Source organism: Aphelocoma coerulescens, chromosome 25 (assembly GCF_041296385.1).
Source record: "Aphelocoma coerulescens isolate FSJ_1873_10779 chromosome 25, UR_Acoe_1.0, whole genome shotgun sequence".
NCBI lineage: Eukaryota > Metazoa > Chordata > Aves > Passeriformes > Corvidae > Aphelocoma > Aphelocoma coerulescens.
The window spans coordinates 3,710,163-3,736,968 of NC_091038.1; the positions used below are offsets into that span (position 1 = coordinate 3,710,163).

General features: G+C 51.8%; 2 protein-coding genes across 3 annotated transcripts; one reads left to right on the top strand and one right to left on the bottom strand.

Annotated features, from left to right (window-relative positions):
- The first annotated feature begins 413 nt into the window (after nucleotides 1–413).
- On the top strand, nucleotides 414–8,748 carry CCT3 (chaperonin containing TCP1 subunit 3). The gene is made up of 14 exons (XM_068995505.1): nucleotides 414–581; nucleotides 2,227–2,288; nucleotides 2,803–2,853; nucleotides 2,949–3,011; nucleotides 3,591–3,687; nucleotides 4,042–4,159; nucleotides 4,344–4,530; nucleotides 5,015–5,164; nucleotides 5,603–5,735; nucleotides 6,224–6,305; nucleotides 6,424–6,604; nucleotides 7,098–7,343; nucleotides 7,596–7,727; nucleotides 8,394–8,748. The coding sequence occupies exons 1-14, from the start codon at nucleotides 551–553 to the stop codon at nucleotides 8,496–8,498; spliced, it is 1,638 nt and encodes a 545-aa protein (XP_068851606.1). The 5' UTR covers nucleotides 414–550; the 3' UTR covers nucleotides 8,499–8,748.
- A 1,505-nt stretch (nucleotides 8,749–10,253) lies between these two features.
- Nucleotides 10,254–14,937, bottom strand: LOC138098747 (translocon-associated protein subunit beta). 2 transcript variants are annotated; one of them, XM_068995508.1, is made up of 6 exons: nucleotides 14,853–14,937; nucleotides 12,914–13,068; nucleotides 11,986–12,084; nucleotides 11,513–11,621; nucleotides 11,279–11,356; nucleotides 10,254–10,598 (listed from the first exon to the last, which is right to left on the bottom strand). In XM_068995508.1, the coding sequence occupies exons 2-6, from the start codon at nucleotides 13,066–13,068 to the stop codon at nucleotides 10,488–10,490; spliced, it is 552 nt and encodes a 183-aa protein (XP_068851609.1). In that variant the 5' UTR covers nucleotides 14,853–14,937; the 3' UTR covers nucleotides 10,254–10,487. The 2 variants fall into 2 exon arrangements, with proteins under 2 accessions (XP_068851609.1, XP_068851610.1); XM_068995509.1 differs by lacking the exon at nucleotides 14,853–14,937 and adding an exon at nucleotides 14,704–14,813.
- Nucleotides 14,938–26,806: the final 11,869 nt, after the last annotated feature.

Here is a 26,806-nt window from a genome sequence, read left to right on the forward strand (position 1 = left end):
GAGGGCTTAGGGCCGTGCTTGGAGGGGATACCGGAGTCGCGAGCACCGGCTCAGTTCGTCCCAGCAGCAGCCGCTGCTCCTGGACCCGGGCGCGGCCGGTGCTATGGGACAGGCGGTGCCGTCTTAAGACCCGGCGTTTTTCCGCGGTCCCGGAGCGCGGGCTGGGCTGACGGAGAGGGCGGGCATTGAGGACTGTCTCTCCGAGCCGAGGTCGCCCGTGGCATGCCGGACCTGGCGCTTTCCGGATGCAACGGGGAGGCGGCAGCGAGGCGTCCGGCCCGCGCCCGCCCCGCGGGGTCCCCGTCCTCCCTGGGTCTGTGCAGGGCTCTGGCCCCGGGCCCGGCGAGCACCGCGCTCGCGCGGAGCCCCCGGCGGCACCGCCCCGTGTGCGGGCGTCACTTCCCAGCCGGAACTCGCGGGCGTTCCCCGGATTGGGCACGGCGCTCACGCGCGATCCACTGCGGCGGTGGGAGGCGGTGCGCGGAGTCGCGGCCCTGCGAGGCGACACTTCCGAGGCTCCAGAAGGTTCCGCTGCGCTCGATCCGCCGCGATGATGGGCCCGCGCCCCGTCCTGGTTCTCAGTGAGTGCCGCCGGCCCGGCCCGGCCTCCCGGGGCGGAGGGCGAGGGGATGGAGGGTCGGACCCCCGCCGCGCTTTGCCGCTCGCCTGACTCGCCGCCATGTTGGGTCTCCTCATGGCCGGGCGCCCTTTCCCAGCCCGTTCCGGCCGGGGCCCCTCTCCGGCGGGGATCCGCTGGGTACCGCCGCCGCCCCCGCTGCGCCCCGAGCTCCCCCTCGCAGCTCCCTACCCGCAGCCTCTGCCGCGCCCTGCGCGGGAGATCTCGGAGCCCCGCTGCTGTCATTCTGGCAGCCCTCCGTGCTCTCAGCTGTTTCCGCGTCTTTCTCAGCACGATGCTTTGTATTGCCCTGTTTGAACCCCATGTGAACCCTAATTCTTGGGCCTCCATCATGGGAAGGACATGAAGCTGGTGGAGCGAGTCCAGAGGAGGCCACAGAGATGCTCCGAGGGCTGGAGCCGCTTTGCTCTGGAGACGAGCTGGGGCTATTGTGCCTGGAGAAGCAAAGGCTCCGGGGAGACCTCAGAGCTGCCTCCCTTTTCCTGCCGAAAGGGGCTCCAAGAGAGCTGGAGAGGGACTTGGGACAAGGGCTTGTAGTGGTAGGATACGAGGGAATGGCTTCCCACTGCCAGAGAGCAGAATTAGGTGGGATACTGGGAAGAAATTCTTCCTTGTGAGAGTGGTGAGGCCTTGACACACGTTGCTCAGATGACTGCCCCATCCCTGGAAGTGTCCAAGGCCAAGTTGGACAGGGCTTGGAGCACTACTCTAGTGGAAGGTGTCCCTGCCCATGAAAGGGTTTTGGAACAAGATAGTCTTCAAGGTCCCCTCCAACCCAAACCATTCTATGGTTCTATGATTCTCTCACCATTCACCAACATGAGGCATTCCCAGGGTTATTTTTTCTGTTTGGGTATCCCATTCTCTTTTCTCCATCCGTTCTGTTCTCTGTTAACCCTGTAGGCAGACTGTTGTAGCCCAGGGCCCCTTTTCTGTAAGCCTGCTTGCTCATACGTGGTGCTGCTCTTACTGTTTCCTTTTGTTCTCTCTTACACCTCCCTGTGCACATGCATCTGCTCCTGAGTTAATCTGGGCCTGGCTGGGCCAGGCTTGTCATAGCAGAAGCATTCCTGAGCCCAAATATGCTCTAGGGCTGAGTTTGTTGACAGCTGGTCTCCAGCTGTGGTTGTGAGCTAGTTGGTACCCCTGCTGCTGCTCACCCTCATGTGCTAAAGGCAACGTTGATGGATTCACTTTGTGTTCACCCTGTTCTGCTTACTGTACATGAGCCTCTGTAACTTTTTTTGGCTGAACACTGCTGTATAATAGCAGCTTCTTGGCTTTGTGAGATTGGGCAGATCCTCAGAAGTCACTGGAGTTTGATTTTCTGGTGTAATAGGTTCTGTTTCAGGGTTGCAAAGCTTTGTCTCAGGATGCTAAGGAGGAGTTCTGTTATAGTAGGGAATGTTGTTTTTCACTGACAGTTTTCTATCAATGTCTTTCTCATAATGACTGCAGTATTTATATTGTAACCTCTGAATTTTGAAGTGGTCACATGTTGAATGTGTGTGACGAAGAGAGGTGGCTGCATTGTTGTTGTTTTGTACTTGATTGTACTTGATTAATTTTATTTTTTCTGTGTGCTTTAGGTCAGAATACAAAACGTGAATCTGGAAGAAAAGTCCAGACAGGAAACATCACTGCTGCAAAGGTACCAAATTCTCAGGCTGTTCTGATCCTTTTTTTGTGTGTGTGTATTTATATATTTCAGAGGGAAAGCTAGATGTGAAGCATATTTTCTCTTTTCTATATGAATATAGAGTAGAAGAAGAAGCAACATAGAAAGTAATTTTCTATGTTAACAGAAGATGCTTTTGTACTATTACATAAAAATTCTGTATAAAAAGTAAAATGTTTGCACTGCTCATGTAATGGGTGCCCTATAAATAACCATGGAGGGGGTTTAACCAACCAAATCCCCTTTCTCTGCAAAGTCTGAAAGTTCAGTTTTGACATCTGATTGAGATAATAATTTAGTGTGGTGCCAGTGTCTTGATAATCCCCATATTCTCATTTCCACACAATTCTTAACCTTGGCTGCATCTCAGTCACAGCAGAGTTGCTGGGTCACTTAAATTTTGCAGGGGCTGCCGATTGCACTATGGGTTTTTTTCTAGACTTTTTGATGCCCTCCTGAATTAGCTCATTTCTTTGATTCCTCCTAGACTATTGCTGACATTATTCGAACATGTTTAGGACCAAGAGCAATGATGAAGGTAAGAATTTATGCTGCAACACCTGTGCTGCAGCTGACTAGAATGAGACACACATGGGGCAGAGCATTCAAATGTTGGTTCTCTTGTGGTTGCAGATGCTTTTGGACCCCATGGGTGGGATCGTGATGACCAACGATGGCAATGCTATTCTTAGAGAAGTAAGTTTCTCCTAAAGGATTGTCTTGCTTAACACTAAGTCAGTATGTACCTGAATCTTGGGTGTCAGTGGAGCTGTGTGATCTCCTCACTTGTCCTGGCAGCCAGCAAGTGCTAACCAGCTGCACCAAGAAAGGTTCTCACTGGGGAGAAATGAAACATATCCAGCAAGTGTTCTTGCTCTACAGAAATGTAGGTTTGATCCTAGGCTGGGAAGTTTTCATGGAGTGTTTACAAGACTGATGTAAGTTCTTTGGTAATTGGAGCTATTATCAGCTTCATTGAGACCTGAGTAGATGGTGGTGTCCACAGTGCCACATGATGAGACCTAGAAATCATTATTGTTTCTCTGCTGTAAAAAGAACATCCTAAAAACTGTAATGCCTGAAAAACAATGAGAGACACAATCTTGTCAAATACAAGGGCTTGGTTTTGGTCTCAAAAAGGAAGAAAAAGCCTTCCTGTTGTTAGACAGAGTGCCTTTGATTGTATTAAAGGTGTGGTATTTGTTCCATTGAGTGACATGAGACGTTTCTGCTTTAATATTCTGGGACAAATCCATACCCCTTGCTCCTACACAGATTCAAGTCCAGCATCCAGCTGCAAAATCAATGATAGAGATCAGCCGCACTCAGGATGAAGAAGTTGGAGATGGGACCACATCTGTCATTATCCTTGGTAAGGAGATTGACTCAGACACTTTGCATAAAAGCTGAAGTTCACCCTTTTTTCTCATGATGAGAAACATCTTAGTTATTTACTAACCTTGAGATGGAGAGGGTTTTTTTTTACTGTGCAAGAGCATGCTAGGTTCATGAGACCCTAAGATGATCAGTTCCATGCTTTGGGAAGTTGTTCTGTCCCCATGATAACCACAGTTAAGTGTAAAGAAAGCTATAGGTAATGTTAGAGCTCCCTGCATGGATAGAAGATTTTTTTTTTTTGATATGTGCTCTCCTTTCTTGACTGTCGATTATCTTACTAACTTACTTGGGGAATTTTGATTTATTTTTAATTTTTTTTTTTTTTTAGCTGGAGAGATGCTCTCTGTTGCTGAACATTTTCTTGAACAGCAGATGCACCCAACTGTGATCATCTGGGCTTATCGTAAGGCTCTTGATGACATGATCAGTATTTTAAAGAAAATTGGGTAAGTATGGGCTGGCAGGAGTTAGAGAGGAGGGAATGTGGACTTTCTGTACTGCTTCAAGCTGCTCCTTCAGGCAGTTGTGTTAGTCAGATACAACTTAGCAAAATTGGAGAGGGAGTCAAAAGGGTTAGATTGTCGCTTGGAATAACACCCAGTTTGCTCTTTGGTTTTTCCTTTATCTCAGCACTCCAGTGGACGTGAACAACAAAGAGATGATGCTTAAAATAATAAAGAGTGCGATAAACACCAAGGCAATAAACCGCTGGTCTGACTTGGCCTGTAGCATTGCTCTTGATGCTGTTAAGACTGTGGAGTTTGAAGAAAATGGCAGAAAGGAAATTGATATTAAAAAATATGCAAAAGTAGAAAAGGTGAGTGTGTCCTGAACTGTTACTTATCCTTGCACCCCTTTCTTGTTCTGAACTAGTTTATTATAGAGTGCATTGGGAAGAATTTTGTGTTACTTCTCTGCAGTCCACAGACATAATCCTTGAAGGTAATCCAATCAGTGGTATCAGCCATGCTCATTTACAATGCCAACAGGGGCTGTTATTTCAAGTCTTTTTGAATACCTGTCAAAAAGATAATTTCAGTTGGATTTGGAAGATGGGAAATGAAACACGTTGCCAGACAATAGAATATTAGTCTTAAGTTCTTTCATGGCTTCACGCTTAAAATCTAAGTCAGCATGTACTTAAAATTAAACTTGTATAGTGATCTGGATGCACCGTGGTTACTTGGGAGATGTTTTCCCTTTTCTGTACATGGGACAGCTTCAGGAGATGCTTTCAGATACACAGGTTTTTGTAGACTAAACTGACTCACTTAATTTTCTCCCTTCCTTGTGTCTGTCAGATTCCAGGTGGTTTTAGTGAAGACTCGTGTGTTTTGCGTGGAATCATGGTGAATAAAGACGTAACCCATCCCAGAATGCGTCGCCTTATTAAGAATCCACGCATTGTCCTTCTGGATTGTTCACTGGAGTACAAGAAAGGAGAGAGCCAGGTAAAGTGAGTCCTGTTGGAGACATCCACAGCTCTTGATTTAGGATGAGTAAAACAAACAAATGCAGATAGCTTGTTGAAAGTGCAAGTGGTGAAAGGCTTTTTGTGTTCTACCTTTCAGAGGCCTTTTGCATGCATGGGCTAATTCTGCCATGGGGTCCAGAAAAATAGGAGTGAGGCTACAGCATTTTGACTCACTGAAGCAGCTACAGTGATTTATGTATCTAAGTGCTGGTCAAGAGCAAAGAAATATTTCTGAGCTTGAGCTAAGACTAATGCTCAACTGACACAGTGTTGCCGTTTATTTGATCAGTGTTTTTCATCCCTGACTCTTTCCCTGGTGATAACTGGAGGAGCTGCTTGAAGCTGGGGGAGGTGTGTCTAATGCAGTGAAGAGTTGGAATGAACACACTAAGCTGTTTACCCCTCTTTTGTACAGACTGATATTGAAATTACGCGGGAGGAAGACTTTGCCCGCATCCTGCAGATGGAGGAAGAGTACATTCAGCAGATGTGCGAGGATCTGATAAGAGTCAAGCCAGATCTGGTCATCACGGAAAAAGGAGTTTCTGGTAACAGCACATGTGATCCTTTGTGTTGAATTCATCTCAGTGAGGTTCATGGTGTTAAATGCACTGCTCAGGAACTTAAAAAAACCCAACCAAAACTAAAAAACACCACAACAGCAAACTAATACAACTCCCCCCAAACCTGGTGCTGAACCTGGTTTGGGTTTTATTTTAGCTTTCTAGCAAATAGTGTACACTGCAGACATTGAAGTTCATCCTTGGCATTGCTTTGTGAAAGTAGACTCTTACAATGATATTTTGCTTTTCCAGCATTTGGGAAAGATACTAAAATACAAGTGAGGCTGAGTCTTAAACCCTGGAGAGCTGTGCTTGCAGCCTGGTTTAAAAAGCTACATTTAGGTGCTTTTTTTCTGTAACCCCTTTTGCCTCAAAGACTGGAACTGAAATAGCTGGATTGATAACTGATAAACAGATAAAGTTTGTCATGATACTGCTGATTCATTACTGAAATTGCACAAACCTGGTTTCAGACCTGGCCCAGCACTACCTGATGAGAGCCAACATCACCGCCATCCGCAGGGTGCGAAAGACTGACAACAACCGGATTGCCAGGTAGGTATTGGCTCCTGTCTGGAGCCTGGTCCTGCTCTGCCTGACATGGAATTGTTCTGATCTCACTCTTTGTCAGTTCTGATTTGTGAGTGTCTAATGTCATGTTTTGGTGTGCTAGGGCCTGTGGAGCTCGCATTGTCAGTCGCACAGATGAGCTCCGGGAGGAGGATGTGGGAACTGGTGCTAGGCTCTTTGAAGTGAAAAAAATAGGAGATGAGTATTTTGCCTTCATCACTGATTGCAAAGATCCTAAGGCTTGCACCATCATCCTCCGGGGAGCCAGCAAGGAAATCCTAGCGGTGAGTGAATGCATGGCTGCTTCCTCCTGTGCCAGCCATCTTCATGGTGTGAGTCATGGCCAGCAGACTGTGGGCTGGGCTTTCAGCTGGTATGGTGCTCCAGTTAATAATGAGAAGGGCAGTGGAGCTGAGGATGGGTCTGGGCTCAGCAAGGACCTTATTGCTCCCTGTTTAGTACTAGTAGACAGAAGGGTCTAGCCCACTGGGGGTCAGGCTCTTCACCCTAGTAACAAGTGACAGGGCAAGAGGAAATGGCCTCAAGTTGCACCAGGGGAGGTTTAGATTGGATATTAGGGAAAATTTCTTCATGGAAAGTATGGTCAGGCACTGGCACAGGTACCCAGGGCAGTAGTGGAGGGATTTAGCAAATGTGTGGATGTGGCTTGGGACTTGGGTTAGTGGTGGCCTTGGCAGTGCTGTGGGAGTGTTTGAACCTGATGATGTTAGAGGGCTTTCCAGCCTCAACAAGTTTGCGATTCTGTGCCTGTTGCAGGAGGTGGAGCGCAACCTGCAGGATGCCATGCAGGTGTGCCGCAATGTCCTCATGGACCCACAGCTGGTGCCAGGTGGAGGAGCCACTGAAATGGCCGTTTCCCATGCACTGACCGAGAGGTCCAAGGGCATGACCGGCGTGGAGCAGTGGCCCTACCGTGCAGTGGCCCAGGCTCTGGAAGTCATTCCCCGGACGCTGATCCAGAACTGTGGCGCTAGTACTATCCGTGTTCTGACCTCACTCAGGGTAAGGCATGTGGCAGGGGCACCAGGAGGGAGTCAGCCCTTTCCTGCTTCACCCAGCTCCTTGGATCAGTCACCGTTCAGAGCAGTGCCCTTGTTGTGCTATCAGTAACATGTTCTTGTATAAACTCCAAAACTGAGACTATTCTAATGACCCTCTTGCTGTTTCCTGAGCCCATGGTCAGTTTGAGACTCCAGAGGGGAATTTGCCATCTCACCCCACTGGTGGTGACCTGTTTTCTCTTTCTGCTTTCAGGCCAAGCACACTCAGGAAGGCAGCCAGACATGGGGGGTGAATGGGGAGACTGGAGCCCTGGTTGACATGAAGGAGCTGGGGATCTGGGAGCCCTTGGCTGTCAAACTTCAGACCTATAAAACAGCCGTGGAGGTAAGGAGAAGTAGAAACTTCAGAGCCTCTGTGGATATCATTTGGGAAAGGAGGATATCCTTCCCTGTGTTCTGAGGTGTTTGGGTGGGCATCACACACCCAGTGTGTCTGAGCTCATTGTTGCTGGAGGTGGGATAATGAGGGATGTGGGAGCCAGACTCAGGCTTTCCCAGGGTTTTTGATCCTGCAGCTAAATTTCATCATGTTTCATCCCACCTTTTCCTGCACACGGTGCAGAGTGCTCTCACTGCTTCCAATGCCAGCCAGAGCTGTGCCTGAGCAATTCCTTACCAGCAACATGATGGAATCATCAGTGGTTGTGGGAGCTTTGTCCCTTTGCCTGGCTGGGGCTGCCAGGTCTCAGCTGCCCTTCTTGCAGATCCTGCCATTACCTGGCTGGTGTTAGATCAAAGGCTGTTCCTTGAAGGGATACTGTATCCCTTCTGTGTCAGCCAACAAGAAGAAACGGGTGTCCTTGTTTCCATGGTGGGGGGAAAGCAGCCCCTTGCTGCTCCCACAAGCCTGTGAGGCACCCTTCCCTTCTCCCGTGCTGAAAGAACCATTTCCACCCAGGCTGATGGTTGTGTGGTGTGGAAGCTGGGCAGGTTGGGTTTTGTCTTTTGTCATGAGCTCCAGATGAGCCCTGGGTGTGGGGTTTCTCTTCAGACTGCAGTTCTCCTGCTCCGTATCGATGACATCGTTTCGGGGCACAAAAAGAAGGGTGACAACCAAAGCAAGCAGGCTGCAGCACCGGAGGCAGCCCAGGAGTGAGAGGTTCCGTCTCTGCAGGGGAGAACCAGCCGCCTTGACGTTGACTTGGGGAAGAGCTCAGTGCAGTGCCCTGGTCTTGAGGCTGAGCCAGGAAAAGTTTGTTTAAAGGCGGGGAGGGATGGAAAATACCCTGGACAGGGGGAAAGGGCATGGTTGTTGGTGTCCCTGCACTGGTGGACACTGCTCCTGGGGTGAGGCATCCAGACTGAAACTTTTCTTTGTCTCAAAATAAATACATTGTTTCAGGCTCTTTCTGTGTTTAATCCCCATGGGTAGGGGGGTATGCTGGAAAAGCTCTGCTCAAGGGCTGGGCACTGCCAGGGATCCTGGGACAGAGACTCAGTGTGGGGGTGACCTGGAGGGGCCCGGACCTTGCTAGGCCACTGCTACCAGCTTCTCTCTGCCCCCACAATCCCTCCAAAGGTTGGGATCTCCTGTAGGCAACGGTGGGTGAAACCGGGCGGTTTCACCTGCTGAGAGGTGTCCCTGAGCCCCCGCGGGCCCCTGGGCTTCGTGGCTGGGCAGGAGCAGCCTGGGCTGGATGCGCTGGGGTGCGGCGGCAGCAGGGCAGCACTGGGGGGAAGGAAGGAAGGAAGGAAGGAAGGAGGGAAGGAAGGAAGGGGCTTCTGGCACCGGCCCTGGGACGGGCTGGCCAGGCGGGGCCGTGCCAAGCGCAGGAGGTTTAGCGAGGCCAAGGGCAGATGCTGCAGCTGCACTGGAGCAACCCGAAACACAAAGAGACTGGGGAAGAATGGGTGGAGAGCAGCCCTGAGAAGGATTTGGGGGTGCAGGCGGACAAGAAGCTCAGCATGCCATGGCAGTGTGCACTGGGGGCCCAGAAAGCCAAACGCTGTCCTCAGTGGGCTCATCCCCAGCAGCGTGGGCAGCATGTGAAGGGGAGGATTCCTACCCTCTGCTCTGGAGAGACCACCCTGCAGAGCTGCCTCCAGCTCTGGGGCAAGTCCAGAGAATGAGATACTGGGAAGAAATTCCTCCCTGTGAAGGTGGTGAGGCACTACCAGAGGTGCCCCAGAGAGCTGTGGCTGCCCCATCCCTGGCAGTGTTCAAGGCCTGCTGCAATAAGGCTTAGAGAAACGTAGTCTAGTGGAAGGGGGTTTAACCTAGATAGTCTTTAAGGTCCCTTCCAAACAAAAGCAGCCTGTTAACCCTATTACTCCATTATCACTTTACTCCGATTCTACAAGAGCGCATGGAAGCAGAAATTGCCTGTTGTGAGCCTGGCTGAAGAGACATACAGCTCAATAAACTCTGCAGGCAACCTGGTTTTGAGAGCACTTTGGTACAAGCAAGGCTTCTGTCATGGTGTTCCTTTCATTTTCTTATAATATCCTCAATACCTCAACACAGCTCAACTGTGTGCAGAGGAACAAAAAAGAGGAGGAACAACACAGTTCTCTGCTCAACAAAACACAACAAGGTTTCCCAGAAACACCATCAACAGGGACATCCCTTAGTGCCCCTTTCAAAAAGAGCAGCAGCTCGGACATGCTCTATCAAATCAGACCACTGATCTGTGGTGTCACCAGAGCGAGCTCCGTCCCGCAGGGCAGGCAGCGCCCGGAGGGGGCCCTGAGATACGACACCCTGCAGAAAATGCAGCAGGCAAACGGGAGCTGGAGGCAGCACAAGGGGGCACAGCCCCACAGCCAGGCCCCTCTGGGCACTAACGCTGCTCGGATTGCTGCGGCTGCAGAGGGGCGAGGGGTTCTGGCTCCAAAGGGGCTGACCAGGCAGTTTGGGACTTTTGGTTGTTCTTTTTTCTGCTTGCTTGTTTCTCCTTTAGAACACAGAGGACACCGCATCACTGCTGCTGCAGCCACCAAGTCCTTTGCCCTGCAGAGAGAGGGCTGAAGCACGGCCCAGGCAGCACCTCGCAGGGAACGGTGCCATCCCGACCCAGCCGCTGCTCTTGGCGGTTCAGGATTGTCCTTTGCCGAGCTCTGGGGTGCTGGTGGCATTTGACTCTGCTCAGTTCTTTTTGGTCTTGGGGGTGTCGTACTTCCTCTTGCTCGAGTACCAGAGCAGCAGGGGGATCCCGATGGAGGGCAGGGTCATCACGCCAAAAGCCGCCCAGTCCAGCTGGAGGGAGAAATTGTTAGAGAAAAGTCAAAACAATCCAGTCCACAGGTGTCTTAGAGCAACGACATCAGAGGAGGAGAGTGAGGGGAGACCTCGCACTGTCTGCAGCTTCCTCACGTGGGGAAGCGGAGGGGCGGGCACTGATCTCTGCCCTGTGTGACCACTGACAGGACCCCAGGGAACGCCTGGAGCTGGGTCAGGACAGGGTTTAGGCTGGATATTAAGAAAAGGCTCTTCTCCCACAGGATGGTCTCCCAGGCAATGGAAGAGGCTCCCCAGGAAAGTGGTCACAGCACTGAGCTTGACAAGAGTTCGAGGAGTTTGGACAGGGGCGGCAGGCGCGTGGTTGGGATTCCCGGGGCTGTTCTCTGCAGGACCAGGAGCTGGGACTGCACGATCCTTGGGGGTCCCTTCCAACCTAGGAGGTTCTAAGATTCTACTCTCAGATTCTCTGGCTCAAATCCCACAGTGCAGCTCCTTCACAGAGGGAGCTGGGACAGAAACTCAGCTGCTTCTGTGATGTTCCTCTGGAGAACTGAAGGGAATGAACTCCAGCTCCCGCTGGAGCTCTCCAGGTGACTGCAGGGCAAACCACACACACCACGTGCCAGCAGGAAGCCACCGCACTGGGCTGCAGCTGCCGTGGTGCACTCTTCCACTATCAATTGAAAGGTACTTACAAAGTGAGGGGAGAACCTCCTGTCAAAGTCGCGCTGAGCCAGGATTCCTCCCTGCCCGGGAGCACTAGTGAAGCCAACCTGGAAAAGGCAGGGAAAAGACAGGCTTTGCCACCTTTCCTCCTCGCTCCAGAAGCGGGCAGGGTGAGGGCACAGGGACACGCATCCTCCCCGAGCACCCAGCGCCAGCAGCGCGGTCAGCTGTATCCGCAGGGCTCCTATAAATCATCCACTTACCACGACCTGTGCACCCTCCTGGGCCAGGTACGTGATGGTGGCAGAGGTGAAGTTGAAGTACCCAGCTTTGAGAGGCCGTAGAACCACGGTGTGGGACACGTTGCTGGCTCTGGGAGCTGGACATTAAGGAAAACGGTTGTATTTCATCGCAGCAAGAAAAGGGAGGAGATGGGAAAGGGCAGCCTGGAACCAGGTGCAAAAGTCAGCGCTGCCGACAGATCGGAGTGCTCGTGCTCACAGACAGCCCGGCCCACCCGAGGCTGACCCAGCTGCTCCTCCCCAGGCAGAGGAACTCCTCCCCTCTCTGCAAGGAACTTTATTTTTACACAGCACTGTCCAGAAGAGCAGGGGTTTGCATTCGGCACCCTGTCTGGAAGGAATTTCAGAGACAGCAGATGAAAATAGGACGCAGCTGAAGGATGCTCAGGGGCAAGAACGAGAGTTGGGAGGAATTTCAAAACATAAAAAGATACGGAGCAATCCTGTCCCACTTGACGTTGAGCATGCCAGAGACGATGCCAAAATCTTCTGGGGGGAAGGAATCATCCGACAGCTCCACATCTAGGGCAGCACTAAACACAACAAAGACAGGGGTGAGACAGGAATCTTAAGATCTGCCATCTGCCCACAGGCTCTGCAGCAAAGTGCACTGACAGGTCCATCCTGACCAAATGAAAGAACTGATCTTTGAAAGATAAAATGTCACCAGTAGAAGATGGGGAGGAGAGTTGAGGTGTCTTACAGGGAGACTGCAGAGAGAGGAAGGCAAAGCTGAGAGAAACAACCAGAGACAGGAAAAACACCGTTTTTTCCACAACAGGATTTGGCAGTTTGCTGAACTTCAGGTACCATCCCATGGATACACACTTTGGCCTAAATAATAACCATATCCCACGTATAAGGTCATAGTATCTCATTAATGTCGTAGGAGTCCAACCTTACAGATATTCTTCTGTTTGCAGTACTACGCTCAGCATGCTTTATTCTGCCTTGAAAAAAAAATCTAAAAAACAAAACCTCAAAGCACTTTAATAGTCTCCTGCATTTTGTCCACTCAGCTTTTCATTCTGCAAATGAAGCTTTTTACCAGCATTGTGGAAGTTCTATCTTTGCCAGGTCCTTAGTTAAGTCCTGATAGCAAAAAGAAACTTTTATGAAAAAGAATAAACGTGAAAAAGAGCTCACAAAGCCAAGAAAGGGAGCTGCATGCATGGGGAGCAGAGTGTCACAGGACACCACATGCTGGACTGACAGCTTGAGCAGCCGCGAGGTGAAAGCAGGGACAATGGACGAGGAAGGAAAAGACAAATTTTGGGGTCAATCCTTCAGGCACTGCTGGAAAGCTCAGAGTCAGAGGGAGCAAAAGCAACAGCACAGCAAGGAGCTCAGAAATCGGCTTACCTGGAGCCAACGTTGTAGATGTTGTACTGCAAAGTCAAGTCCTTGCCCTCCACTGCGTACCTGTTTAACAGGGATTTGGAGGCCAGGAGCCTGGCGCCATCCTCGCAGTGAGCCACAGACACCAGGGCAAACACAGCAAGAAGCGGGAGCTTCATCTAGAAACACAAGGAAATGGAATGTCACTGATCATTTGAAATCTCCGAACACTTTCCTGTGAGGACGTAAGAATTGGCACAGCAGCGCCCCAGATCTGCAGCCATGGAAGAAATGCCGACGGTCTTCTCCCTTTTCAAAGCCCTGGCCAGTGTCATTCCCCTTTACAGAATCCGGGAACATCCTGAGTTGAAAGGGACCCACAAGGATCATCGAGTCACACCCCTGGCCCTGCACATCTCAGTAATGGGCAAAGCTTTCAGATCACTGAGCCTCTTCCAGTAACTTCCAGAGCAAAAGCTTTGGCAGTTAACAATTTCACCAGTTTTAGCAACTAACAGGTAATTGCCCTTGCAAAGCCTGGCAACTTTCCAGCACTGTCTTACACAACAGTTCGTTCCCCTCAGAAAACACCAGCTCCTCACTTCCAACATTTCTTCTTTCCTATTTCCAGCCACTGAGGAGCCACCAACTCCCTCCAGTGGCTTGGATGATCCCCACAAGCCCCTGCTTCAGGCCACGTGTCTCAATTTACCCAAATACAGTGCCTCTGGAGCCACCCTGCTGAGAGGCCAAGGAGACAACAGGGACACTACAGATGTGATCAGTGAGGACACTTGACGGGACCTTTAAATGCAAAAACTGCTTCAACATCAGGGCCTCTGCCCTCCACAGAGTCCCAGGGTGGTTGGGGTTGGACAGGACTGTAAAGACCATCCAATTCCAACCCCCTGTCATGGGCAAGGACACCTTCCACTAGACCAGGTTGCTCCAAGCCCTGTCCAACCCGGCCTTGGACACTTCCAGGGATGGGGCAGCCAGAGCTTCTCTGGGCAGCCTCTGCCAGGGCCTCACCTCCCTCACAGGGACCAATTCCTTCCCAATATCCCATCTAACTCTGCCCTCTGGCAGTGGGAAGCCTTGTCCTGTCACTCCAGGCCCTTGTCCAAAGTCCCTCTCCAGCTCTCTTGGAGCCCCTTTCCAGCACTGGAAGGGGCTCTAGGGGCTCTAGCGTCTCCTCTCCAGGTGAACACCCCCAGCCTATCTCCAGAGCACAGGGGCTCCAGAGCCCTCGGAGCATCTCCGTGGCCTCCTCTGGACTCACTTCAGCAGCTCCTCGTCCTTCCTGTGCTGGGGCCCCAGAGCTGGAGGCAGCTCTGCAGGGTGGTCTCTCCAGAGCAGAGGGTAGGAATCCTCCCCTTCACATGCTGCCCACGCTGCTGGGGATGAGCCCACTGAGGACAGCGTTTGGCTTTCTGGGCCCCCAGTGCACACTGCCATGGCATGCTGAGCTTCTTGTCCGCCCGCACCCCCAAATCCTTCTCAGGGCTGCTCTCCACCCATTCTTCCCCAGTCTCTTTGTGTTTCGGGTTGCTCCAGTGCAGCTGCAGCATCTGCCCTTGGCCCCGCTAAACCTCCTGCGCTTGGCACGGCCCCGCCTGGCCAGCCCGTCCCAGGGCCGGTGCCAGAAGCCCCTTCCTTCCTTCCTTCCTTTTTTTCTTCCCCCCAGTGCTGCCCTGCTGCCGCCGCACCCCAGCGCATCCAGCCCAGGCTGCTCCTGCCCAGCCACGAAGCCCAGGGGCCCACGGGGGCTCAGGGACACCTCTCAGCAGGTGAAACCGCCCGGTTTCACCCACCGCTGCCCGCGGAAGAGCCCGACTCTGACGCTCCAGCGCCACAACCCGGCCGGTCCTTCCCGGCCCCTCCGAGCCCACGGCCGAGCCTCTCCTGCAGCGCAGGGCCCAAGCGCGCAGCCCCGAGCGGCCCCGGGCCTCCCGCCCCTCACCGTCTCTCGCGCCGCCAACGCCGCACAGCCGAGTCAGCGCAGCCGCGGCGGAAGTGACCCCGTGACCACCCCTCCGGGGCGCCAGGGCCCCTGGGAAATGGAGTCTGGGCCCGTGCGCACGCACGGGCTCCGCGCCTGCGCAGGACGCGCTTCCTGCGCTGCCCCCCGCCCGCCGGCGGCGCAGTGCGGGGCGCGGGCGGCGGTACCGGCGGTACCGGCGGGCAGGGCCGGGCCGGGCCGGGCCGGGCTCCCGTAAGGCTCTGGGGAAGAGCAGCAGCTGCGTCTCGGCACAACAAGTTGCTCTGCCCACTCCAGCAGCCTGTCCAGGTCCACGGTGGATGTGTAAAGCAGTGAGGGAGGAGTGAAGGAGAAGGAGCAGGGCTGAATTCCTCGAGAATCCGGTGCCCAGAACGCCAAAGTCTCCCTTCCTGCACGGGGGACACCCTGCTTAGCTCGCTGCCCCCCAGACAGGCTCCAGCCTGCTGCTGCCCGCGGAACAGGACATGTCCCGACCTCCCCAGTGCAAAGCCAGTAACATCACAAACCTGTTGGCGTTTCCAGCGCTGCAGGAAGCCTCGAGAGCTCCCCTGTGCCCGTGTCTCTCAGGCACACGCCTCTGGTGGGAGAAGGGCCTCAGGGCCCTCCTCTGTACAGATACTGCTCCTCACACGTGCATGCGAGGAGCAGCTGGGTCAGCCTCGGGTGGGCCGGGCTGTCTGTGAGCACGAGCACTCCGATCTGTCGGCAGCGCTGACTTTTGCACCTGGTTCCAGGCTGCCCTTTCCCATCTCCTCCCTTTTCTTGCTGCGATGAAATACAACCGTTTTCCTTAATGTCCGGCTCCCAGAGCCAGCAACGTGTCCCACACCGTGGTTCTACGGCCTCTCAAAGCTGGGTACTTCAACTTCACCTCTGCCACCATCACGTACCTGGCCCAGGAGGGTGCACAGGTCGTGGTAAGTGGATGATTTATAGGAGCCCTGCGGATACAGCTGACCGCGCTGCTGGCGCTGGGTGCTCGGGGAGGATGCGTGTCCCTGCGCTCTCACCCTGCCCGCTTCTGGAGCGAGGAGGAAAGGTGGCAAAGCCTGTCTTTTCCCTGCCTTTTCCAGGTTGGCTTCACTAGTGCTCCCGGGCAGGGAGGAATCCTGGCTCAGCGCGACTTTGACAGGAGGTTCTCCCCTCACTTTGTAAGTACCTTTCAATTGATAGTGGAAGAGTGCACCACAGCAGCCGCAGCCCAGTGCGGTGGCTTCCTGCTGGCACGTGGTGTGTGTGGTTTGCCCTGCAGTCACCTGGAGAGCTCCAGCGGGAGCTGGAGTTCATTCCCTTCAGTTCTCCAGAGGAACATCACAGAAGCAGCTGAGTTTCTGTCCCAGCTCCCTCTGTGAAGGAGCTGCACTGTGGGATTTGAGCCAGAGAATCTGAGAGTAGAATCTTAGAACCTCCTAGGTTGGAAGGGACCCCCAAGGATCGTGCAGTCCCAGCTCCTGGTCCTGCAGAGAACAGCCCCGGGAATCCCAACCACGCGCCTGCCGCCCCTGTCCAAACTCCTCGAACTCTTGTCAAGCTCGGTGCTGTGACCACTTTCCTGGAGAGCCTCTTCCATTGCCTGGGAGACCATCCTGTGGGAGAAGAGCCTTTTCTTAATATCCAGCCTAAACCCTGTCCTGACCCAGCTCCAGGCGTTCCCTGGGGTCCTGTCAGTGGTCACACAGGGCAGAGATCAGTGCCCGCCCCTCCGCTTCCCCACGTGAGGAAGCTGCAGACAGTGCGAGGTCTCCCCTCACTCTCCTCCTCTGATGTCGTTGCTCTAAGACACCTGTGGACTGGATTGTTTTGACTTTTCTCTAACAATTTCTCCCTCCAGCTGGACTGGGCGGCTTTTGGCGTGATGACCCTGCCCTCCATCGGGATCCCCCTGCTGCTCTGGTACTCGAGCAAGAGGAAGTACGACACCCCCAAGACCAAAAAGAACTGAGCAGAGTCAAATGCCACCAGCACCCCAGAGCTCGGCAAAGGACAATCCTGAACCGCCAAGAGCAGCGGCTGGGTCGGGATGGCACCGTTCCCTGCGAGGTGCTGCCTGGGCCGTGCTTCAGCCCTCTCTCTGCAGGGCAAAGGACTTGGTGGCTGCAGCAGCAGTGATGCGGTGTCCTCTGTGTTCTAAAGGAGAAACAAGCAAGCAGAAAAAAGAAAAACCAAAAGTCCCAAACTGCCTGGTCAGCCCCTTTGGAGCCAGAACCCCTCGCCCCTCTGCAGCCGCAGCAATCCGAGCAGCGTTAGTGCCCAGAGGGGCCTGGCTGTGGGGCTGTGCCCCCTTGTGCTGCCTCCAGCTCCCGTTTGCCTGCTGCATTTTCTGCAGGGTGTCGTATCTCAGGGCCCCCTCCGGGCGCTGCCTGCCCTGCGGGACGGAGCTCGCTCTGGTGACACCACAGATCAGTGGTCTGATTTGATAGAGCATGTCAGAGCTGCTGCTGTGCCCTGTTGATGCTGTTCTTTGGCCCACCAGCCTGCCCAGGTCCACGGTGGACTTGTAAAGCAACGAAGGAGGAGTGCAGGGAGGAGGATCAGGGTTAAATTGCTCAAGAAGCAGGTGCAGAGGCCAGGAAATTCTCCCTTCCTGCACTGGGGATGCTCTGCTTAACTACACCCACCCACAGCCCCCTCCTCTAGACAGGCTCCAGCTTTCTGCTGACAGTGGATCAGGACACGTCCTCACCTCCCTGGTGCGAAGTCAGTAACCAACCCAACCCTGCTGGCATTTCCAGCACCGCAGGAAGCCTTGAGAGCTTCCCCGTGCCCTCATTCCTCAGGCCGCTGCCCTCTGGTGGCAAAAGGGCCCCGGGGCCCTCCCCTGCACACATTTTCCCCGTACACACCCACAGATGAGCAGCCCGTGTGCACCGATCCAGGGCCCTCTCACTGGCTGCGTGTGCTGCCTCAAACCCTTTCTTTGGAGGTCTCCACTCCCAGCCTGTGCCAACACCTCTTCCTACAGCCACTTTCTTCTTTCCCTGCAGCCCCAGACAGAACTTCTCCAAGCTGCAGACAACGAAAAGCAAGACCGAGGTCCAATCCCTGTTGGCCATGGAGGCCACTTAACCATTTTCTCTCCCACCGCACCCCACTTCTCTGCATGGTTTGCTGCAGCCAGGGCAGGCTGTTCTCAGTCTCAAAACACTGATGCACCGCCTGTCCTGCCTCTTAGAACCTCAGACCTTTTTCTGTGCAGCAAGAGCATTTTTGGGAAATGTTTCATTCCTCCCCAGCAAGCACCTTTCTTGGTGCTGCTGGTCACTATGCGATGGTTCTCAGGCCAGAGGAGGAGGAGATGCCACAGCTCCACTGCCACCCACATAACTGTATTCCAGAAGGCTCTGACTTGGGTTAAGGAGGGGTGAAGCCACACACTTAGAAGGGGTTCCAAGAAGGTGATGTGGTTGTTGGCTGGGTCAGTGTCTAAGAGCAGAGAAATGTGTGGCCATACCTTTGGCCTTGCAGGTGCTGTGTGGGCAGCTTTAGGAATTGGATGAGTATTTGAGCTGAACTGGGCCATAGCGAGGAGGAGCTCAGGGCTGGGGATTTCTCGCAAGTGCCGTGGTAGTTTTCTGTCTTTTGGTAACTTTGGTGCCACAAGTGATGGCGGCTGCAGCGTCCTATCAGTGTGTAGCAGGTGAGCAGGAGCTTTTGAGGGCAGGGTTGTTGTGGAAGACTTCTGTGGTGACCGGTGTGATTCTGACTGGGTTTTTTCTTGCAGATGATGGAGAGTAAGCTGCCAGCTGCAGGAATGGTGCAGTTAGGTGATGTGGCTTCTGTTGAGGATGGCTTCAGACCCCCCCACCCTCTGAAAGCTGCATTGAGGGATCAGGGACCGCTGCCCTCCAGTGTGTAGTTTTGACTTTGGTTGGAAAGAGACCCCAGCACAGCACGTCTTCCAAAAGTTGCTGGCATTGCTTCTGCATGAATTGTCTGGCTTCCCATGGTGTGTGGCCCAGCAGCCAGCAGTGCAGTGGAGCTGGGCAGTGCAGTGGAGCTGGGCAGTGCAGCGGAGCTGGGCAGTGCAGCTGGCCAGATGTCCCTGCTAACTCTGTAACATGAAAACCCCTAGTCAGGGTAAAACCATGTCTTTTGGGGATGGAAGATTTAATGGTACCAGTTTACAGCTGTGTAAGTTCAGTTAATGCAAAAGGACAATCAATGACTTCTGTCATACGAGTATTTTTACTGGATGTGTATAACCACACACACCCCTCTTCAGGATAAAGTGAGTTACTGAGATATGTTCTTTCTTTTACTCTTTAAAGTTTTACACTTCAGTTCCAGTTTTACTGACCAAGCCAGTGTGGTGTGCGGCACCAGTGCAAGGACTGGAGCTGTTGGCGGGTGGATCTCCCTTTTTTTTGGAGGGAGGGAGTTTGTCCATTTTGAATGGCATTGTTAAAAATAATGATCTGCCAGTCAGAGCTCTTTCCCTTGTTGTGTGGCTCTTTGGGAAGTTGGGGTGAGATCATGTCTATTGGGACATCCAAATGTCAGAGTGGGAGGTGGGCAGTGGTGCAGTGGAAGAGCAGGTGTGAGGAGGATGAGGGGTCCCAGGGGACTTCCACCCCCAAAAGATGTCCATCCGTGTTGGTTTCAACAACCAGTGAGGAGCTAAACTCCAAACAAGCCACTGTCCTTCCCCTCCTGCCGTCAAGGGAGGGACAATAAATCAGAGATGATGACTTAAAGAAACAATTTCTTTAAAAATAAAATCACAAAGCAATGGAATGAGACATACACGATGGAAAGAAATTGGTACAAAATGAAGGCAAATGTTTTAACCAGCAAAAACCAAGGTGTTAAGCAGCCGCCTTGTAACAAAGATAAAATGGCTGCTGCTTCCCTTAGCAGCTCGTGTGGCCCAGGAGGACAAAGACAAGATGGTGCAGAGGTTCTCTTGGCTCAACACTTCCCCCTGGAACAAAAAACCCGGGATGTCAGGGGCTTATGGAGCAATTCTGATGGTGGATGGGGGGTGCTGCCATTGCCTAGTGAGCTCCAGACCTGCAGTATCAGTTTCCCTGCTCCCTCTCAGTGACAGCAGCGGCGTTTGTATAGGTCAGTTTTGGCACTTCACTGCCTCTTCCTGCCACCCACGGGGCCCTTTTCACATCAGCTGGGCTCTCCCTCAGCTTGGTTGGACTCAGCTGGTATGGACTCTGCTGGTTTTGGTCTCTCCTGTGCTGGGGGAAGGAAGGAAGGAACGCTCAGTGGGGGAAGGCAGGCACTGAAAACTGTGCCCCTGGCCCCACAGGAAGATCTTTCTGTCCTTGCTCCTCTTGTCTGGGAGCAATTCTTGGACATAATGAATTTTGGAGGTGGGATCAAAATTGCAGTGGTGGTTTCCTTGCAGAGAATGAATCTGGCTTTTGTCTGGGAGCCGTCCGTGGATGTATTGAATTTTGGAGGTGGAATCCAATTTCCGCGACGGGGTCCTGAATGATAATGACAGTTCTTGTCCATAGGAAGGCTTCCTGTGAGGAGTGGAAGCTTCAGACAAGGCCTGCCTTAGCCTCAGATTTTGGTAACAGTTTCAATATAAGGGATCACTCTGGGCTGCAAGTTCTAATGATGGCAAATCAGATCTATTTCTAAAAATTAATTCTTTATTAAACAGACAAGAGACAACAGATGAAAGATCCTGTTCAGAAGAAAACTAAAGACCTACTAGTAGATTATAGCATAACATAAACCAGTGCATGATATCAAAGTACCTATATTAAAGCTAGCAAAAGAAACAGTATTGATTAGGAGGCAAATGTAACTTACCACCAAAATGAAGATAATGTACACAGATTCCTTCACCTTCACCCCTGGGGCATAACGGTGAAGCAGGTGTCCCTACTCACAAGAGAATCTCCACACATTTCCAGCGAAATGTATAGAAGATTTCTGACTTGTGAAAGTTTGGTGTGGCTTCTAGAGTTTGTAAAGTGAGGTGTCTGTCAGTCAAAAAATTATGTTGCCAGATCTCACTTCAACATTAAGAAGTTTACTGGCAGTTGGGAGATGCCAGACCAGTGTTAAGCCCATGGTGCCAGAATAACTCCCTACAAGACAGCTTGTCCTGTTTGAGTTATCTGGCTGGTTAGCAAACAGCAGATAAGCCCTTGTGGGAGGCTGAGATGCCCTGCTATGGAAGGAAATCACGCAGGCCCAAAGTTTCAGGTGCAGATGGGAAGCAGCCCAGGGGAGGCCAAGGCCAGCCAGATCCATCTGTCCTGGCAGCTTTTATCTGGGAGCAATCCTTGGATGGATTGCATTTTGGAGGTGGAACCAAAGTTTCAGCCATGAGCTCCTGGACGAGTATTACAGCTGGGTATGGGGTCAGTGGCTCTGACCCAGGAAGAGGTGACCGGTCCGGAGAGATGGTCCCAAAAGGAATTGCCTTCCCGAGGCCTGGTGTCTTCCCTCAGCTGCTGGCCAGGAGAGCCCGTGCAGAGACTGTCAGCTCTTCAGTGATTATCAGCTCGTGATTCCAGCTCAGCTCTGCAGGGCAGCCTCCAGTCCAGACCAGACCAGAGAGAGAGACGAGAGGCTTGTGTGGCTGGTTCTGCATGGAAGGTAGCTTTATTGTTGGTCCCCTCCGGCAAAGGGGAAAGCCAGGGATGAGGGCTCACTCTCCACAGGGGCAGAGGGCTTGCTTTTATAGGGATACAGGGGATGGGTGAAGGCCAATGGGTTACAAAGGATCTGCATAGGGTCTCCTAAAGGATTGTGGGTCTGTCTTTTCTCGCCGTGACCCAAGAAGTGGTTGCCTTTCCAGGGAGTCCTGCTGGGCGATTGCGAAATCTCTTATCTCAGCAGAGATCCCTCCAGGGCAGGGGCTGGGCATACCCCACAACTCCCCCTTCTGTATTTGTTGAAAAGGCGTTCCCAGAAGCCTTTCTGCAGCAACATAGGAGGCAAGAGAACATAAGTAACACAGTAATAATTACAATGAATACCCACAAAACCCCCTTAATCAAAGATGCAATCCATCCTGTTATTCCCCATCATCCAAAAAGGTCATTGCCCCAGTCTAGGCTCTTATCTACTGTTAGGTCATCGAGGCAGCGGTGAGGACAGATCAACGTTGATACATTTCATCTTTGGACAGGGATGGGGCTTCTGAGAGGCAATATAAGCGAGATTTGTTAGCTTTGTGGTGAGAAGGGAAGTTTTGGGGTTTAGGGAGGTTTGACAAGGGTTGAGGGAAGGGGATATTTTGGGATAACATATAAACTAAGGATCAGTTTTTCAGGCTGTGTCTGGCCTATGGCTTGACTTTTGCCGTAGCATCTTCTTCAGCTTTCTGTTTCGTCTGCTGCTGTGTGGTGGGATGATCTTTTTCCTGGTTGGTGGGCATCTGCCGACGTTTTCGTCTCCATGCCGAGCTGGTCTGGTTTTGGGGAGGTCCTGTATTTGACTCAGGAGAGTTCTTGTTGGTGTTTGTGGTAGCAGTGTTTGTAGGGCCTAGGTATGGTTTTATACTTTTTCCTGGGAACCACTTCGGGCCGGATGGTAGCTGGACATACGCGTAGCCTCTCCCCCAGGTAATCAATTGGAAAGGCCCAGAGACCAGGTGTGGTTCTGGGTCCTTCACCAGCACTGGTGGCTTCTCTGTGAGCTTAGCTTGGGTTGAGTTTGAGAAGTGGCGGAGTATTGGGGGGTCAGGCTCTGATGAGGTACCATTTAGGAAGTTAATGACATAGAGAGCCTCACAGAGTCTTTCAACAGGGGACAAGATTTCTGTTTCTCTCCATTGCTGATTGAGGACTCTTTTGAGGGTTTGGTGGGTCCTTTCTACACTGGATTGTCCTGTGGGATTGCTAGGTATGCCTGTCTTGTGTTTTATTCCCCATTGGTTGAAGAAATCTTTTAGCTTGTGAGAGGTGTAGGCAGGCCCATTATCTGTTTTGATTTCTTCAGGGACTCCCAGGGTGGCGAAGGCAAGGAGGAAATGCTTGATGACGTGGACGGCATCTTCCCCTGCATGGGCTGACACAAACACTGCCCCAGAAAATGTGTCAACTGACACGTGTACATATTTGGATCTCCCAAAGGATGGGAAGTGTGTTACATCAGTTTGCCACAATTGGCAGCTGTTCAGACCGCAGGGGTTGACTCCAGTGCCCATAGAGGGTATTTGGTAGTTCTGGCAGTTCGGGCATGTTGCAATGATAGCTTTTGCTTGATCTTTTGAAAGCTTGAACATTCTGACGAGGGCAGGAATGTTTTGGTGAAAAAATGCATGTGACAACTTCGCCTGGGCAAAGATGTCAGGGATGTTTGCAGTCTCTGCTGGCATGGTCAGTGCATCTGCTCTCCTGTTCCCTTCGGCAATGGGACCAGGGAGGTCAGTGTGTGACCTCACATGCATAATGTAGTAAGGCTGTTTTCTGTGGGAGATTAAATGAATTAATGTGGAAACCAATTGGTATAACTTTTGGTTGGAGACCTCCTTTAGAAAAGCATGTTCAGCCCTCATAGCTATGCCAGCAACATAAACCGAATCTGTGACCAAATTAAAAGGTTCATCTTTAAACTTCTCAAAGGCTCTGACAACAGCTGCTAACTCAGCAATCTGTGGAGATCCCTCTACTAATTGGGTATCAGATTCCCATTTTTGGGTATTGGGTTGCCTCCATGTCATGACAGACCGATGGGACGAACCTGACCCATCGGTAAAGACGGTCAGAGCTTTAAGAGGTTTTCTACTTTGGATTAATTTTGGAATCAAATTAAAAGCTGCATCACGGTAGAAAAGTCTATGTTTTGGCATGTGAATGGAAATTTGGCCTGTGTAGCTATCTACGGCTAACTGGAGGCTCTCATTGGTCTGGAGCAACTGCTTCAGATCTTCAGTGGTCAATGGCAAGTATATGCATGTGAACTCACACCCTGCAAGAGAGCGGAGACAAGTTCTGGCCTTTTTTATTAAATGTGCCATTACTTCTTGGAAGGTGGTTAATGTCTTTGTAGGTTGATGGCTTGTGAAGACCATTCAAGTATCAGCAAAGGGTCTCTGAGTTGAGGGTCCCATTGGAAGATCAGTCCGTGTAAACGGGGAGCTTTACCCAAAACTGCAAACTGAAGAGGCAGGCTGGGTTCAACGCGATGGGCTTGGCGTGAAGACAGGGCTTCTTGAACTTTGGTGATGGTATCTCGGGCTTCAGGTGTGAGGGCGCATGGAGAGTCCAAGTCTTCGCTGCTGCAGAGAAGGTTGAAGAGGGGAGTGAGGTCTTCTGTTGTGACTCCCAGTAAGGGGCGTATCCAATTTATGGATCCGCACAGGCTGTGTAAGGATTTCGGGATCCTCTTTGATGGTGAGTTGCTGGGGTACGATGGTTCTCTCACGGATCTGGAGGCCGAGGTAAGTCCATGGGCTGGAGTGCTGCACTTTGTCCTCATGAATCTCAAACCCTGCTTCTTCTATGGCTTCAATTGTCTTTTTAAGAGTTCTGTCCAAGTAAGTTTTTTCTGATGCACAGATTAGTATGTCATCCATATAGTGGTAAATGATTGCCTCTGGGAACAGGCTCCTGATGGGGGATAGAATGTGGGCAACGTACCACTGGCAGATGGTCGGGCTGTTCTTCATGCCTTGTGGGAAGACGAGCCAATGGTATCTTCTGAGTGGGGCTTCATCGTTAAGAGAGGGGATGGAGAAGGCGAACCATGGTGCATCCTGGGGATGGAGCGGGATGTTAAAGAAACAGTCTTTAATGTCTATGATGGCCAGCAGCCAGTCCCGGGGCAGCATCGATGGTGATGGCAGGCCGGGTTGGAGGGGGCCCATGTCTTCAATGACCTCATTGATCTTTCGTAGGTCCTGGAGTTGTCTCCATTTGTCCTTGCTGGGCTTTTTCAGTACAAAGACAGGGGAATTCCAAGGGCTTGTGGTTTCAGTGATATGACCTTTGGCAAGTTGCTCTTCCACCAGGGCTTCCAGTGCACTGAGTTTTTCTTTTTCAAGGGGCCATTGCCTTGTCCACTTTGGGTTGTCAGTCTTCCAGGTGAGCGGGGGAGTCGATGGCAGCGCGCGTTTCTCAGTGGCCCCAGTCAGAAATCCTGGCTGGGAATGGTGAGGCTGGCACCCCATTGAGATAGAAGGTCTCTGCCCCATAGGGTGATGGGGGCTCTTACCACGAATGGTCGGGTGGTCGCTATCTTGCCCTCAGGTCCTTCAATGACAACATTTCGTTTGCTTCTCATGGATACTGCAACTCCACCAATCCCGGAGATCATACCTGCCACTGGCTCCAGTTCCCAATTCCCTGGCCACTCGGAGCGGGCGATGATGGTCACGTCTGCTCTGGTGTCCAGCATCCCTGGGCGGTAGACACTCTCTCCTTTACAGAACAAGCTGCACTCGATGGTCGGTTTGTTTGAGCCCACAATCTCTATCCACATTGCTGTAGGATTGAGAGGAAGCTGTTCTGGGCAGTTCTGTGGAAGTAAAAAAGCTTGAGCAATCGGTGTTCCCTGTGGGAGAAAGAAAGGTGTCTCCGTGCAGTAAAGCTGGACAAGAATCTCTTGTCCAGGGTGCACTGTTTGTATCTCAGGTAATAAAAAGAATTGTTCTGGACCATGGATGGTATCGCTTAGGATAAGAATGTCCCATGGGCCGTTCTGTGGTCCGTACTTTCCTGTGGGGATACGATAAAAACGCTTGTCAACAAAGTTAAATGGCAGTGATGTTACCAGTTGGCGTCTGGTTCCCATCGGTAGCGCTCCGTGTGTTGGATCCTTCTCATGTGTTCTGGGATTGCCTGGGATGATGGTGCCGGGTGAGGTCCAGTTGTCTGCTCTCGGTGGTCCGATGTGGACTTCACAGCCGGGGTGGGGTAGTATGGCCTTTGATTTGTTGTCTGGGCGCGGGGCCTTGACACCGCGCTCCGATAGAAGTTTTTTGGATGCTGCTGGTGCTGTTGCTGTCTCTGGTGCCTTTGGTAGGTGGCACGATGGTTCTGGGTGGGTGACCTTTGTGGGCAGTCCTTTATAAAGTGTCCAAGTTCGCTACAATAGAAACAGCGGGTGTTCTCCTTAGAGACTGCTGCAGCAAATGCACCAGAAACTCCCTCTGTGATGCCCTTTACAACTGCTTGGGTCACTGTGTGTTCTGCAGATGTGTGTCGTGCACAGCTCTCTATCATTTGTTCTATTGTGGGTTCTGTGTCCATAGGTAGGGTCCTCAAGATATTCTTACATTGTTTGTTAGCATTTACCATGGCAAGTTTACCCAAAAGTTCTCTTCGTCCATCTGGACTCTCTATCTGTTTCTCTAAGATAGCTTTTAAACAATCAACAAACTGAATGAAGCTTTCATTTGCTGACTGATGTTAGAGAAATATTGTGTAGGAACAGAATCATCAGGGTAAGAAACAGCGATGTCTTAGCTGCATTAGCTATGTCTTGTAGTGCTACTTCAGGTAAGGTTGTAGCTTGATCTGAGGGTTTTTGGAGGTCACCTTCTCCAGCCAGTTCTTCTATTGTCCAATCTGTCTGATTTGCATCTTTAGCATAAGTGTCAGACAGTGTTTTTAAATGTCTTTTCCAATGCCTTTCCCATAACATATATTAGCAGGGGAAAGGATGCAATTAATAATGTTTTTAATATCATGTGGTACTAATGTATAGGCAGAGAAAGTGGCTTCCAATAAGTTTCTAAAGAAATGTGACCCTCTCCCGTGCTCTTTTGCTGCCTTGAAAAGCTCTTTGACTTCTTTGTATGGGATAGGTTCCCATGTTTTTGTAGTTGGACCGCCCCTCCTCCCTTTCCCTATACTGACTGAAAAGGCTGAGATTTTCTGGGCTAGCTCCCAATCTCCCTCCTGGTTCGCTTCCCTGCATGTCTGTGCCCATCGATCCTCAGATTCAGATTCAGAGTCAGAGCTGCTGCTACTGTCATCTGAAAAGGAGGGATA

What these genes read in the sequence shown, in the direction of transcription:
- CCT3 (XM_068995505.1), top strand. Translation starts at nt 551, where the DNA reads ATGATGGGCCCGCGCCCCGTCCTGGTTCTCA. An exon ending in ACAAGAAAGGAGAGAGCCAG is followed by an intron (nt 5,165 to 5,602) that starts GTAAAGTGAGTC and finishes TCTTTTGTACAG; the next exon opens with ACTGATATTGAAATTACGCG. An exon ending in GACAACAACCGGATTGCCAG is followed by an intron (nt 6,306 to 6,423) that starts GTAGGTATTGGC and finishes TTGGTGTGCTAG; the next exon opens with GGCCTGTGGAGCTCGCATTG.
- LOC138098747 (XM_068995508.1), bottom strand. Translation starts at nt 13,068, where the DNA reads ATGAAGCTCCCGCTTCTTGCTGTGTTTGCCCTGGTGTCTGTGGCTCAC. An exon ending in ATCTACAACGTTGGCTCCAG is followed by an intron (nt 12,085 to 12,913) that starts GTAAGCCGATTT and finishes TGTTGTGTTTAG; the next exon opens with TGCTGCCCTAGATGTGGAGC. An exon ending in GGAGGTTCTCCCCTCACTTT is followed by an intron (nt 10,599 to 11,278) that starts GTAAGTACCTTT and finishes TTCTCCCTCCAG; the next exon opens with CTGGACTGGGCGGCTTTTGG.